Genomic DNA, 13,179 nt, shown 5'->3' on the forward strand with positions numbered 1-13,179 from the left:
CGTGGGCAATCACCTTCTTGTCTCTGTGACTGGTGAGACTCAGAACAGAATACCTGTGGGTTCTTTCTAATCCAATGAAGTACATTAACGTTAGAGTTTAGCTGTGCTCACCCATAAGCTTTTACTGAAAGTCTTTGTTTTCAAAAGTTTTGATTGCAACTGCCACAAACATGTTGGCCATGCTCCCCAGGAACATTAAACCCAAACAACCGTTATTGCTTATTTTCATACAAAAATCATTAAGGAGTGGCACAGGCCCATAATCCTGTTAGGGGGCGGGCAGGGCTGTCTTAAGTACCAAACTTGCCTAGGCTACAGAGTGAGCCCTGGTTTTAAGAAATGGAGAAAAAAGAAAGGAAAAAGAGGAGGAGGGAGGGGACAGAGCAGGGAAGAGGAGAAAAAAACCAATAACACAAACCAAACCAAACCAAACCAAACAAGCCTCTAGACAAATCTCGAGACCTTGGCTTACAGCAGCTACCTTAAACCCACCCTTTCAAATGTCTTCTATGGCTGATATCAGCCACTTTTCTGTAGTTGGGAGTTTTACAAACATTGGTTGAAAATATACACTTACGGCTAGGAAGCACAGTGGGAATGGAGAAAGGCTGTTGGATTTGTGGGGACATGTTTGCCAGTAACTTCAGAGACTAAAGAGGGGATGTCTGGAACCAAAGCAGTCTGGAGAAAAGACAAGGCAGCCATCTCCTTGGAAAGGTGAGTCTGAGTCAAGTCTCTCTCTATCGGTCCATCTGTCCATCTGCCATCTCGCCATCCATCAATCCCTCCCTCCCTCCCTACCTCCTTCCTTTCCTTCCTCTCTCTCCCTCCCCTACCCCCACCTGCATCCCAGGTACTGAACCAATAACTCAACTCTTCCTCCCTCCCTCTCTTCCTTTCTCCCTCCCTGCTCTCCCCACCTGACCCCAGGTATTGAACCCTATGACCCCATGCATGCTAGGCCCTCAGCCCCCAGAGCAACGCCCACAGCTGGGAACAGCCTTTCTTACTTGAACTGTTGATGGTCCTTAGTGCTTCTTGTTTTGGCCATGAACCTTTCTGCCAGCTTCTCCAGGTTCCGAGAATATTCGGTCTCAATTTCGGCTTTCTTCCGGAAGAAATCCTGTAGGTCCTGGAGCAGCTGAACTCGCATCTCCGTCTGCTGCTCCAGGCATTTTTGTTGCTCTACCAGCTGAGCTCGGATTTCTGAGGAAAGACAAGAATCCCTCTGGTGATGTCATGGAAGTGACCAAGACACGCAAACTGGCGAGTCATGCACAGTGACTCCTATCACACAGGTGGCCGTGTTTTCAGCCTCTGCTGGAGTCCTGCACCCAGGTTGGTTTTTACTTTTTATATTATATCCATTTATTCACTATAATTCTATGTATGTATGCTTGTCAGCACATGTGCAAGACAGAGTGGGTGCTGAAACCAGAGGACAGCCTGTAGGAGTAGGTTCTGTTCCTCCTCCATATAAGTCTAATAGATTGGACATGGACTATTAGCTTGGTGGAAACACCTTTACCCACTAAGCCACTGGCCTTGGTTGTTTTATTTTAAAACATCTGCTGGCCTTCTTTAAAAAAAAAATGACATGAGACTGAGGGGAAAATATAGCACATTTGAATAGAACTAGGTCACACACTTGTAGTACCACAAACACACACTGAGTCGTGAGAGAAGGAAATTGCATCCTTTCAGACAAGTCCAAACGCTGGGGTGCTGCTGTTATCAGAGTGCATTGTAAAACATTCGGTGGCGTTTTACATTTTGAGCCTGAATAGAAAAGAAACGGGCATCATCACTTCCAGACGTCGGAGCCATGAAACATTTGTCAGTTGGCACATACGGAGACTGACATCTGGCAATTTTTATTTAGGGCATACACTCCTCATTTGTAAAACACTTAGCTTCGGGGTTTATAGGCATGCCGGACCTAAAAATAACTTCTTTCTAGATCCAAATAATCCATTCATAACCAGGCAGCCCGCAGACTCCAACTTAGTACTCGCTTCACAACACCGAGGCCACTCGCTCCCTCAGCCTTCACTCAGTCAGTACACATCGTTCAAACTGACACCTTCACCCACACACAGAATCCTGAGACTCCTTTGGCCATTTCAATACGTTAGAAGCACGGAGGCTGTGTGTCTGTGGATTCAGAGGAAGCACAAAACAAACACAGAACTATCTTAAGTGCCTGCTGCAGAGAAAGCCATGTCTGGAAAACAAGTCATGCTATGCACACACCTCTGTTCCAAGGCCTAAGGCGAACTTCCAAAGACAAGAAGGGTTCTCTCAAGAGGGAGCTCTGTGTGTCTCCTTCTCCAGTGTTCTCACCTATGCTCCAAAAGAGGCCAGCAGCCTAACTCAATGGTGACAGAGGAATCCTGTCCCAAGAGCACTTTCTTCAGTTCTTAGTAGGATCCCTTCCAGGCAGAGGTGGTGGCAGATTTGATTACCTTAGTTAATCTCATTAACAGCTGGGTGGCTAAGGCGTGGGGACAGGAGCAGGTCAGGACACTTGCTGAGGTGAGTAATACTGAATTAGAATAATATTTACTCCTTTACAGCCTGCTTTACAGAGAGTAAGTTTGGGTCTAAAGGCAAAACAATCACTTTAAGAACCATTTGGTAAGTGGGATTGCCCTGGGACCCATCTTTGCCTTGTGAGTCTGACCAATGGAACACTTCATGCTATTTCCCATGTGTCCAGTGGTTTGGAGCACTTGTCTGATGCCCCAGCTATAGATTAGCAGAGAAACCTAAAGAGATCTGTCCTGGGGTCTGCTCCACTCCAGGCAATGCTGTTTCTGAGGTCCCTTGGCAAAAGCAAGGAGGTGGACCTCAGGTTCTTTCTGGGTTGAGGGATCCTCTTCACAACATCAATGAAATGAGGCTGTCATTGGAGAAAGCACATCACCGACAAGCTTTTAACTACAAGGAGGGAAAGGCATCTGGTTCACAGTCAATCAAAGTTTTCCAATGTAGTATTATAATCAGCGCGGCTGCCAAACGGTTTCTCCTAAAAACACTTAGTTATTTCTGTTTTACGAAGAAGGGGGAAAAAAACCCCAAAACACCAAGGATTCGGGTATGTCTCATCAGGAATTCCAGTAAATCTTTTGAGATGAAGTGATGTTTTTAGCAAATCCTGCTGTGCTAAGAGAAAATGAGCCAATTATGTTAGGAGGACCAGCCACCCCCACTTCCTCTCACCTTGGCATTCGATAGGAAACGAAAGTAATTTCATACAGATCTCATCAGAGTTGCCCAGTAGTTATATGGGCTTTCTTCAACCGGGTAGAAATAATTAAAACTCCTAGAAAAATCATGAGCCTTACTTCTGTACTGTGTAATACAAGTTCCTTCCCAACCCCAGATTCTAGGGTGGTCCATTAAGGTGGTCCTAGCAGCTCTCTCGGGTCAGTCTCGATGGGGGTCATTATTTCCAGACTCAAGGATCATCTGAATGTAGCCGAGTGCATCGCTGTTGAGCTTGAATCTCAGGTTTGGCTGAGTCCAGGGCTCTGGACACTCAGCTTTGTCTGGTAGGACACAGGAGCCTTGCCGTGCTAAAGGCAGTTCCTAACAAAGGGTAGATACTTTGATTTTGTTGGTCTAACTGGATACAGAATGGAAAACTCACAGTAAGTTCACAGGTAAATTTTTTAATCACATGTTCTAGTTAGGATTCTGTTGCTATGTCAAACGCTGATCAAAACACAACTTATGGGAGGTAAAAGTTCACCACTGAGAGAAGCCAAGGCAGAAATCCAAGGTCTGGAGACAGGATCTGTACAAAAACACAGAAATGCTGCTCACTGACAAGCTTTCTTATGTAACCCAGGACACCTGCCCAGGGGTGACACTGCACAGGATGAGCTGTGCCCAACTCATACAAATCTACAGTCAAGAAGCTTCCCCATGGATGTACCTGCCTGTGGGCCAGCGCAACGGAGACAAGCCCTCAACTGAGCTTCCCTTCTCTCCCAGGTGTCTACTTGGTGTCAAGATGAGAAAAAGTAACAAGTGTACCAGGCAACTTTTAGAAGCTCCACTGAGGGGACACTGAACAGTTCTGAACAAAGAAGGGAAGAGAATCAGACCTGCATCCCAGAGAAGGGCCTATGCAACAGAGGGAATGCTAAATGCTTTAAGCCTCACAAGATAATTTCATCTGTAAGCATATAGTCTTCCTTCTGATGGTACACTAGTAGCCAGAATGAACTACCAGTAGCAGCAGCAACATCAAAATGAAATAATATTTAAAAAAAAAAACCATAGGGAAGCAAGGCAGAATCCTTGCACGAATGAATGGTATTTGTGTTTCTCCCACGCTTGGTTATTTATGAATCATTTCCTTCTACCACCTGGTGTAGAACTAATGATTACTGTATTTCCATCTAATTTCATATAGATTAAAGAAATCAACTTTCAGTTATAGTGTAGAGAAATCCAAGAAGCTATTCAACCCACTGTGACCATCGGTCACATTGAACACAAGAAAGATGCTCAGATTGTCAAACTTCAGTTTTTGTGTTCAGGGACAGGGTCTCACGCGGCCCAGGCAGCCTGGTTTCAAAATTGCTAGGAGTCTGGCCTTGAACTCCTAATCTTCTCCTGCCTCTACCTTGACAGTACTGAGATTAAAGATACAAACTCCAAAATCCTAATACAATACAAGAAAAATAAAAAGAAAAACACCCCAATAATCTGTATAAACATAAAGTAGACATACCATGCCTCGTGAATATAAAACTAGTTTTATATGTTTGCTCATCTTTTTAAAGGTGTTATTAAAATACTATTAAAAATCATAACTACTAAAACCATCAAAATCACCAATGTAAGAGAATTAATTGGCAATACCCATCTAAGAGAATTGTTCCTCTAAGACCTCAGGAAACCAGAGGCTAGCTTTCTCACGGGTGGATCCAGAGTGCCCATCAAATGAGTCTCTGAAGAGAGTCGGCAGGCTTGGTCAGAAGACACACACGGCGAGCACAGACCACACGGGCCCCACTTAGATGTGTGGCGTTGAAATGTGTCTCCTCGACTGTGAAATGCCCACTCGCTTGTCAGTGTCCTTGCACATGTAGTAGGAGGCTGCAAAGTCTAGGATAGGAAAACACTTCCTTACCGTGTGAAGGGCTTCTTGAGTCGCCTTTCCCATCACTGGGACAAAGCACCTCCAAAATGTGACACAGAGAAAGGGTCTCCCGTGGCCCGAGGTTTGGGGATATTTTGTTCTGTGTTCTTCGAGCCCTGTTGCTGTGGACTTGGGTTGACGCAGAACATCACGTGTGACACTGTAAACAGCCATTACTCTGCGGTACTCAGACAGCAGACAGCCAGCACAGAAGGGACCTGGGACAAGATATTCTAGGAAAGGCGCATTTCCATGGGACCTCCACTGGGTCTTCCCTTCTAACAGCCTACTCAAGTATGACTTCGGCAGTTATTTAGATGAAGTTAGGACCCTCTTGATTCAACTGGCTCTCCATAGTATCACTATCTGGGGACCAAGTTCTCAGCACATGAGCCTTTTGGGGGTACCTATCATATCCAACAACAACAACAACAACAACAACAACAACAACAACAAGTCTATTATTAAGTGTGTAATGCAAAAAAGAAAAAGCAAAACTATAACCAATGGTATGGATAATATAGGCTATGCTCTCTGAAAGGGAAAGCTGAATTGAGTCACCTTCAATGGTGCCTTAAGAGCTTGGCTCTGTGCCGCCTCTAAAGAATAGGTAGAATTAGAAGGTTCTGCAAATTTGAGTGGTGCAAATACAGTTTTTAAATGGATCAGGATATTGATACCTTGGCCTTTGGGTTGGATTCCAGGGAAGACCATAATGAGCCTTTCAGGTTTCTGTCACAATGGACGACTCCCCACGGTCCTTTTGTGCCTTGGGCTTGTATCGCTAATAGCTCGAGCAAACTAAATATTATAATTTGTCTCTACTGCTTCTACTCCATGGTCAAAATCACAGTCTCATCTTAGAGGTACAGAGATGCTTACCATGTTTAGGAAAACAGACTTAAGAGAGAGAGACCCCTTTTCGGAGTCATATGGAAATCCAACACAGTAGAATGTTCCTATAATAGATACATATATGAAGGTGATCTAAATGAAATCACCAAGTAACGGGGGTGACAGAACCCCAACTGGAGATGCTGCATCACCAAATTTGTTCTAGTATCGGGAACGGGTTTCATCTAATGGGATTGTTGGCCAAAGGGGTCCCGTGGAACCCCCAAACAACTCAGCTATTGCCAAGGTCACTGGTGGCTCCCCACAAACGGATGGTCAGGTCCCATTCCTGAAGACAACACTTGTGCAACTTACTGAACGTGGAGAAGTAGAGCTGGTGCCTACCTAGAGCCTTCTCCCCCGCTGACTACGATTCATGGTACCGGAAAGTGGCCTGCATGATACCGAGAAAGAAAGGTAAACAGCAAAACAGCTACAAACCCTTTGATGCACACGAGTCACCTGCCTGCGAGAGATGCTGGTGCAATGGTGCCACCACGTTAGAGGAAGTGACCAACCCTGAGATAGAACCCATACACAATGCTGCTTGGGTGGCCAAGAACCTGAGATGAGATAGGCCAGGGAAGCCAGGGGAAAACCAAACACTGCCATCCTGCTAAAGGAATGTAGCAATAAATACCTCCTAAGGACGTCCTGCTAGACTCCTACTCCATGCCCTGCTCAGCCGGCATCAGAGTAGAGGGCTCTGCAGCAGATGGGAACAGATTCGGAGACCCACAGCCAGGCAACGTGCAGAGAGTAAGAGGCCTTAGAACACTCATCCCTAAAGGGGATTTTTCCATCAAATCCCTCCTCTTGTGGCTCAGGGAACTCTTTGGATAAGGAGGAGGAAAGAGTGCCAGAGCCAGAGGGGATCTATCAGGGATTGTACGTGCCTATGGACTCACAAAGACTGAGGCAGAATGCACTGGGCCTACACAGGTCTGCACCAGATGGGGGCGTCTAAGAGCCAAAAGAGAAGTGGACCCAGGCCTCCATCCCTGTCCCAGAAGCTATCTCCAACTGATGGCCACTTACAAATGGAAGATTAGTTTTCCCCAATTAGTCTCACTTAGGGAAACAGCACTCTTAAGGGTAAGTCCCATGCCTGGCAGAAGACGCCAACAGGAAGTGATCTCAACAGCACCTCTGGGGGCTCTTTGTTGCATAATGCCATTGTCAGGGCATATCCTTTTACTTTTTTCTTTTACAGGTCCTTTGTGTGTATGTTATGGCTTCTGGTCTGGGGCCTTTATGGAATTCCTGAGCATGTGAGCCCACATGTCTCTGTATCTATGTGTTTATTGGATCCCTCCTCCCCCGCTTTGGCTTCTTTTCTTGTTTGGCTGCTCTGCCATGTTACTTATTGCTTATTTATTTATTTTATTTCTTAGAAGTCTGTTCCTTATTTAATGTGAGAGAAAGGGTAAATCAGAGGGAAGGGGAGGAACAGGGAGATGTGTAGAAAAGGGAAAGTGTTATTGGATTATAGTGTATGGGGAAAAATGTATCCTCTATAAAAGAAAAGATAAGAACAAAGGCAAGAGAGAAACTCCTTTGGGATTGAAGAGAGCAAGAAGCTATGTTCCCATGTGTTTCCTTCTCAGGGCTGCTGACCCTGAAGGTCAGTGTCAGCTTTCCAAGCCTTCCCTACACACCTTTATTTGAAGTGATGTTAGCCTTGGTGTCACGAAGCGTCAGTTTTTAATAACTTTTGAAAGCCAGATACATTTTGGCCTACCACGATTTCCAGAAGACAAATGAAAAGTGAATTTGCTTTTGTCAGATGCCTCCCAGGATAAAGGGCAATAAATTCCAGTGATCAATGACTGGAGTTTAGCATCCTCCCAGGAAAGGACAGTTTAGGAACGAAATGCTAAGAGATCCACTGTGGTGCTGTTAACTTAGAATGAAGAGGAGGCAGATTTTCATTAACTTCCTCATAATTAAGCAAGGACGCTTAAGAGCTGATTAGCAGATCGATTTTTCACGATCAGAAAAAGAAGGCACATGGAACTCATTGACCTGTAGAGAATACCAAGTTCCCACTTCCCTCTAAAGACCAGATGTAACTGAGGTGCACACTCAAATGCCCACACAGAGCTTTCTCTACGTAGGTTCTAGGAATGGAGACCCTTAAAACTAGTTTAAGTCTGTTGTACTGAATTAATTGCATCGTGACCCTTTTTCCAAATGAGAGCTGTCTTCCTTATTGCAGCAATTAGGGTTTTAAAGTCTCTACTAGAGAACAATTTAAGCTCCCAGGCAAGTTCCCATTTACATCTCCAAGGCGAAAGGTGCCCCTCGGATCTGGACCCTGTGCTACATCCGATCACGTGGGGCCCTCTGATACAGACGAGGGAACGGAAGTTTAATGTCAGAAGTTTAATGTTTAATTAAAGTGCAACTCAGATGTCCACTCCAGTTTATCTTGGTGTAAAGTCTGTGATACAAAATGTCCAACACTTATGAGTATAATTACTGACATCAAGTTTACCTGCGAGAGCCGGGCATGGGTCTCTCGATTATGTCCTAGACTGTTCAAAATCTGCTGGTACGTGTAACTCTTAATCAGAGAGTTCACACATCATATGAGAGCCGAAATACCATGTGTCTAATGTCACTTCCATTGTTTAAAGAAATGGAAACAGCCCCTAAAATGTGAATATTTCCCCAAACCTAGCTGAATCACCTACCATTCCCGGGATGTCAAGGCTTCTTATGAGATGGTATTTATCATATTAATGGCACTCTACTTACCTAGTAGAGCATATAAGTTCAAAACTCTGGGACTTATAAAATATAAATAATGTGCACAAATAAAGTAGGTATGCGGATGTGCTGGTTTTCATAAGGAGAATGAGAAGTTAAAATGTTTAGTTATGTGCTTGGTGACCAGTATTTGCCAATTCATGAACTCCTTCTTTCCTCTGTTTCCCAGTAAACTGTGCTTCCACTGTAGCTGGTGTTTTGTTTTGTTTTTTCACTTTGTCTTCTTCCTGGTTCCCAGCACCATGTGGTTTTCTTATAAAATATCTTATTTAATCAGCAATAGAAAATTCACGCCAGTTAGAACTATTTAATAGGTTTCAAATATTTCTCAAATACAGATATATTTTAAAAGTCTGTCTCAGAGCTAGAGAGATGACTCAGTGTTTAAGAGCAAAGGCTGCTTTCCCAGAGGACCCAGACTCAATTCCCAGGCCTGACATAGTGACATAAAACTGTAGGATGATGTCATTATGCAGGTGAAGGCAGGTACAGGACAGAATGAGGCCTGTCATTGGAGGAGAAGGAAGGATGGGCAGGAGAAAAGCTTTAGAGAGGAGACAGGAGCGAGAAGAAAGAGGAGAACAGCAGAGAGAACATGGAGGCGGATGTTAAGACTCCTCTCTGCACGTTTACAGGTTGCTATGAATATTCTTTTTTTTTTTTTTTTGGTTCTTTTTTTTTGGAGCTGGGGACCGAACCCAGGGCCTTGCGCTCTACCACTGAGCTAAATCCCCAGCCCCTGCTATGAATATTCTTAAGGGATGGATGTGTACAGGGCTTTGTATGTCTAGATGAGCAAATTATATCTTATCAATTGGATCAGAGGTTATTGTGTTGTGTGTTCTTTCACGTGGCGATTTAATTGAGTTCAAGAGAATGTGTGGTGGCTAGACACACTGGGCCGCCATGGAATTGGGATGTGTATGCCTGGCATGGTGGCAACGTGCCTTGGGAACTAGATGGGTAGAGAGATTGTTACCAGGCTCAGAGAGAAGCCATCAGCAGTGCGATATGGGATGGAGCAAAGCAGGTGAGACGCTTTGCTGACTGAGATGAAGACATCTAACAGATGCCATGAGGCCCCACAGTTCCAGCACTAGTGGGGGTGGGGTAAAAGAACCCATTTTAACATACTGCAACATAAAACCAACTATAATTCCAGTCCCAGGAATTGACTCTCTTCTGGACTCTACGTGGTACATAGACAGGGATGCAAAACACCTATCCACATAAAAAATACATATCTAAAAAACTGTCCCCCAACCCCAAATGTCTACCTCAATCATAAGAGAATAGCTTATCCTGGAAAAGGAAGAAATAAAAGACTAATAATTTCATTTAGCTTTCTTTAGACCTTGGTTGGAGACTTGGATTGTATTGGCAGGTTTGTTTCTTAGGCTGATTTAATTACAGTTCAATAAAATGATGTCTCTGACAGCCTTCCAGACTGCTTCAATTACCTGGGCTCTGAGATCAAGGTGCTGATAAAGTAAAATGAGAAAGATTCTAATTGCTCGGTAATTCCTCAAATCCACTCAAACAACTTGGAGCCACAGTTCTTGCTCATGACCTAACGCTTTCAGTCTGGGGACTATGAAGGCCTCACACAGATGACATTTTTTGGTCATATAGTTTTATATATTCCCATAAGCACATGTATGCACTGTATCCACACTCCAGCACACACCTTTTAAAAGACTTCTTTTTCTAGTCTTTTCCAGGCAGTCAGCCAAAGTCAAAGAGAATCCCTTCATTCTCTCCCAGAAATGATGTAATTTGGCTCCTGACCTACAGAAGGGCTGACACTCTCCAGAAGGTTCTGGAATGGACAGTAACTCAGGAGCTAGGAAATCATTTATAGTGGGAGAGGGTGAAACCCATTGGCCCAGGTCTACTGGAAATGCTTTGGGTATCACAGTTTTTGGTCATGAGACCACTGCCCCCAAGGCTTATGCCAAAGATATAAAATCCAATGGGGATGCCCAGCCTTAATGTTCCAAGGGCACCCTTTTCACAATGGGGCCAAAGGGAAGAACAATGATTACTGTACAGAGATAGGAAATCTCCAAGGTAACAAAAGATGGTGTGCCTATTGCAAAGTCAACTGAGTTAAGGGAGAAATATAAAAACATTGGAGATGTTGCCAAGGACACAAACGAAGTGGCTGGAATTGACACCCCATCACTAAGGCTCTGCCTTCTCTATGGCCATGGTGGCTTCAGGCGCTAATCCTATGGAAATCAGGAGAGGCAGAGGTTGGCTCTGGGTGCTGCCATTGCTGAACTTAAGAAGAGTCCAAGTTGTGACGATCCCTGAAGAAATGGTGTAGACTGCTGTAATTTCTAATTTAAAAACACAATTTCTAATGCAACGAAAAGGTTTGAAAGGATAGAAAACCCTGAATGGTGAATTAGGAATCACTGAAGGAAGGAAGTTAGATCAAGGATGTAGTTCTCCATGCTTTATTAACACAGGAAACGGTCAAAAGGCTAAGTTCAGGATACCCATGGGGTGTTGAGCTAAAAGAACGTTTCTTCCTTTTTTTTTCCACACTGTGATTCACTGTATACAACAATCCCAGATGTGAGCTAAGCTGTTTAAAGTCATCTTTAGTTAGCTTTGAGCTTCATGTACTCAGGGTAGCAGAAAATCATACTACACAACACAGGTGAATCTTGACAGAAGCATTTTATATTCTTCACATGCTTGGTTTTGAATTAATGTTCAGTCATTTCATGTCCACAAAACTTATGTAATTACCAAAATTTCCACAATCCTTCACCTACATAATCTCTCACTTCCTTTTTTTATTGGATATTTTATTTACTTTTTTTAAAGAATTTTATTTCTTTTTTCTTAATTGGATATTTTCTTTATTTACATTTCAAATGTTATCCCCTTTCCTGGTTTCCCCTCTGGAAACCCCCTATCCCATCCCTCTATCCCTGCTTCTATGAGCGTGTTTCCTGTGCACTCTACCAGCTCTTGAAATGGCCAGGCCTCGCTGGAAGCCCTTGGCCATTGTCACTAGAGATGGTGCTGGAGTTTATTGGTTTTGGACAGGCTAAAAGTTGGTTTTCAACCTGTAGGAGTCAGTGCTCTGGGATTTGAGGACAATACAGAGATGTGAACATGGCTACTGCTGTGTGTAACAGCCTTGGCCACATTCAACTCTGCTAATGAAGATAAAAAAAATTAGTGCAGAAGTCATGACTACAGGGATCAAAATGTGTGCAGTGACTATTACTGAGGGTGCTCGTATTGAAGGGTCTTTTGAGGCAATTCTGCAGGGTCCCCCAGAAGCTGGCTAAGGTATCGAGGCTTGGAGAGTTTCTGGGAAGATGCTGAGAATAGGACTCGTAGACCTGAAGTTGGTTGTGAGAACTGCCTCACTGGATGCGGCTGGGATGGCCTCTCTGTTAACTACAGAAGAGGATGAAGACACAGAGACTCTTGAGGAGAAGGACCCAGGGATGGGCGCATTGGGTGGGACGGGAGGAGGGACAAGAGGAGTCTCACTCCAGTTCCTGGAATACGGCTTTGTCATCACCAGTGAGTAGACAAGATGCTCAAGGTAGGGTTCCTCACTGAAAACGTCAGAGGAATCAAGAGAAGAGGAAGCTGGCTACTGAGTGAGAGAGCCCCAGCGGCATCAGTGGCTGGTTTTAGTTGTCAATATAGAGTGGTTTCCGTCTGTGCTCTCTACTAAAGACATTTATACACTTGTGAGAGTAAGAGCTGTGAGCCAGCATCCCGCTTCCGACATAAGCCACTGAGGAATCTACCCCTTATCCACCACGGTCAGGATTGGAGTCCTTGCCCTACCCAGCCATTCCGTGAGGAATTAAGAACTGGACACAATTATGTGTCGACCTTCACGTAACAAAAAATGGTAAGTTAAAAGTGATTTCGTGAGCATCGTGGGACTGAGCAACTCTTAGATTCTTGAACTTCCCATCCACAGCTGATCATTGTTGGGTTAGTTGGACTACAAACTGCTAGAGCAACAATAGTGCCACTTCTTTTGGATTCAGAGTTCCTTCTACCATAAGAAGTCTCCTAGACCAAGAAGGCCCTCCATGGGAGGAAAAATCCTGAAGTGATCTCCTTGGCATTCTGGATGAGAACACCACTACGCTGTATGTCTTCAGTTACAAATAGGAAGATTAGTGTTGGCCATCAGAGCAGACTCCAAAGAGAGGGTTGCAGACAACTAAGACAGAAAAGCAACTCTCAGGCTAAGGAAAGGGATGGAAAGATCCTCTTCTATGAAACAACCGGATGACTTGCTACTCCTGTACTCAGGACAAGCTGAGGACTTCCTTGGTGAGGAAGATCAGAAGAAGGATTTCATCTGA

General features: G+C 44.2%; 1 protein-coding gene across 2 annotated transcripts in view; it reads right to left on the bottom strand.

The window, feature by feature from the left end:
• Positions 1–13,179, bottom strand: part of Srgap1 (SLIT-ROBO Rho GTPase activating protein 1) — a 271,658-nt gene that overhangs the window by 148,987 nt on the left and 109,492 nt on the right. For both annotated transcript variants that reach the window (XM_087557299.1, NM_001191784.2), the window contains 1 exon segment: positions 1,011–1,206. In XM_087557299.1, coding sequence (XP_087413425.1) covers positions 1,011–1,206 — 196 coding nt within the window.

Source organism: Rattus norvegicus, chromosome 7, assembly GCF_021556685.1.
Source record: "Rattus norvegicus strain SHRSP/BbbUtx chromosome 7, alternate assembly SHRSP_T2T, whole genome shotgun sequence".
Taxonomy (NCBI): domain Eukaryota; kingdom Metazoa; phylum Chordata; class Mammalia; order Rodentia; family Muridae; genus Rattus; species Rattus norvegicus.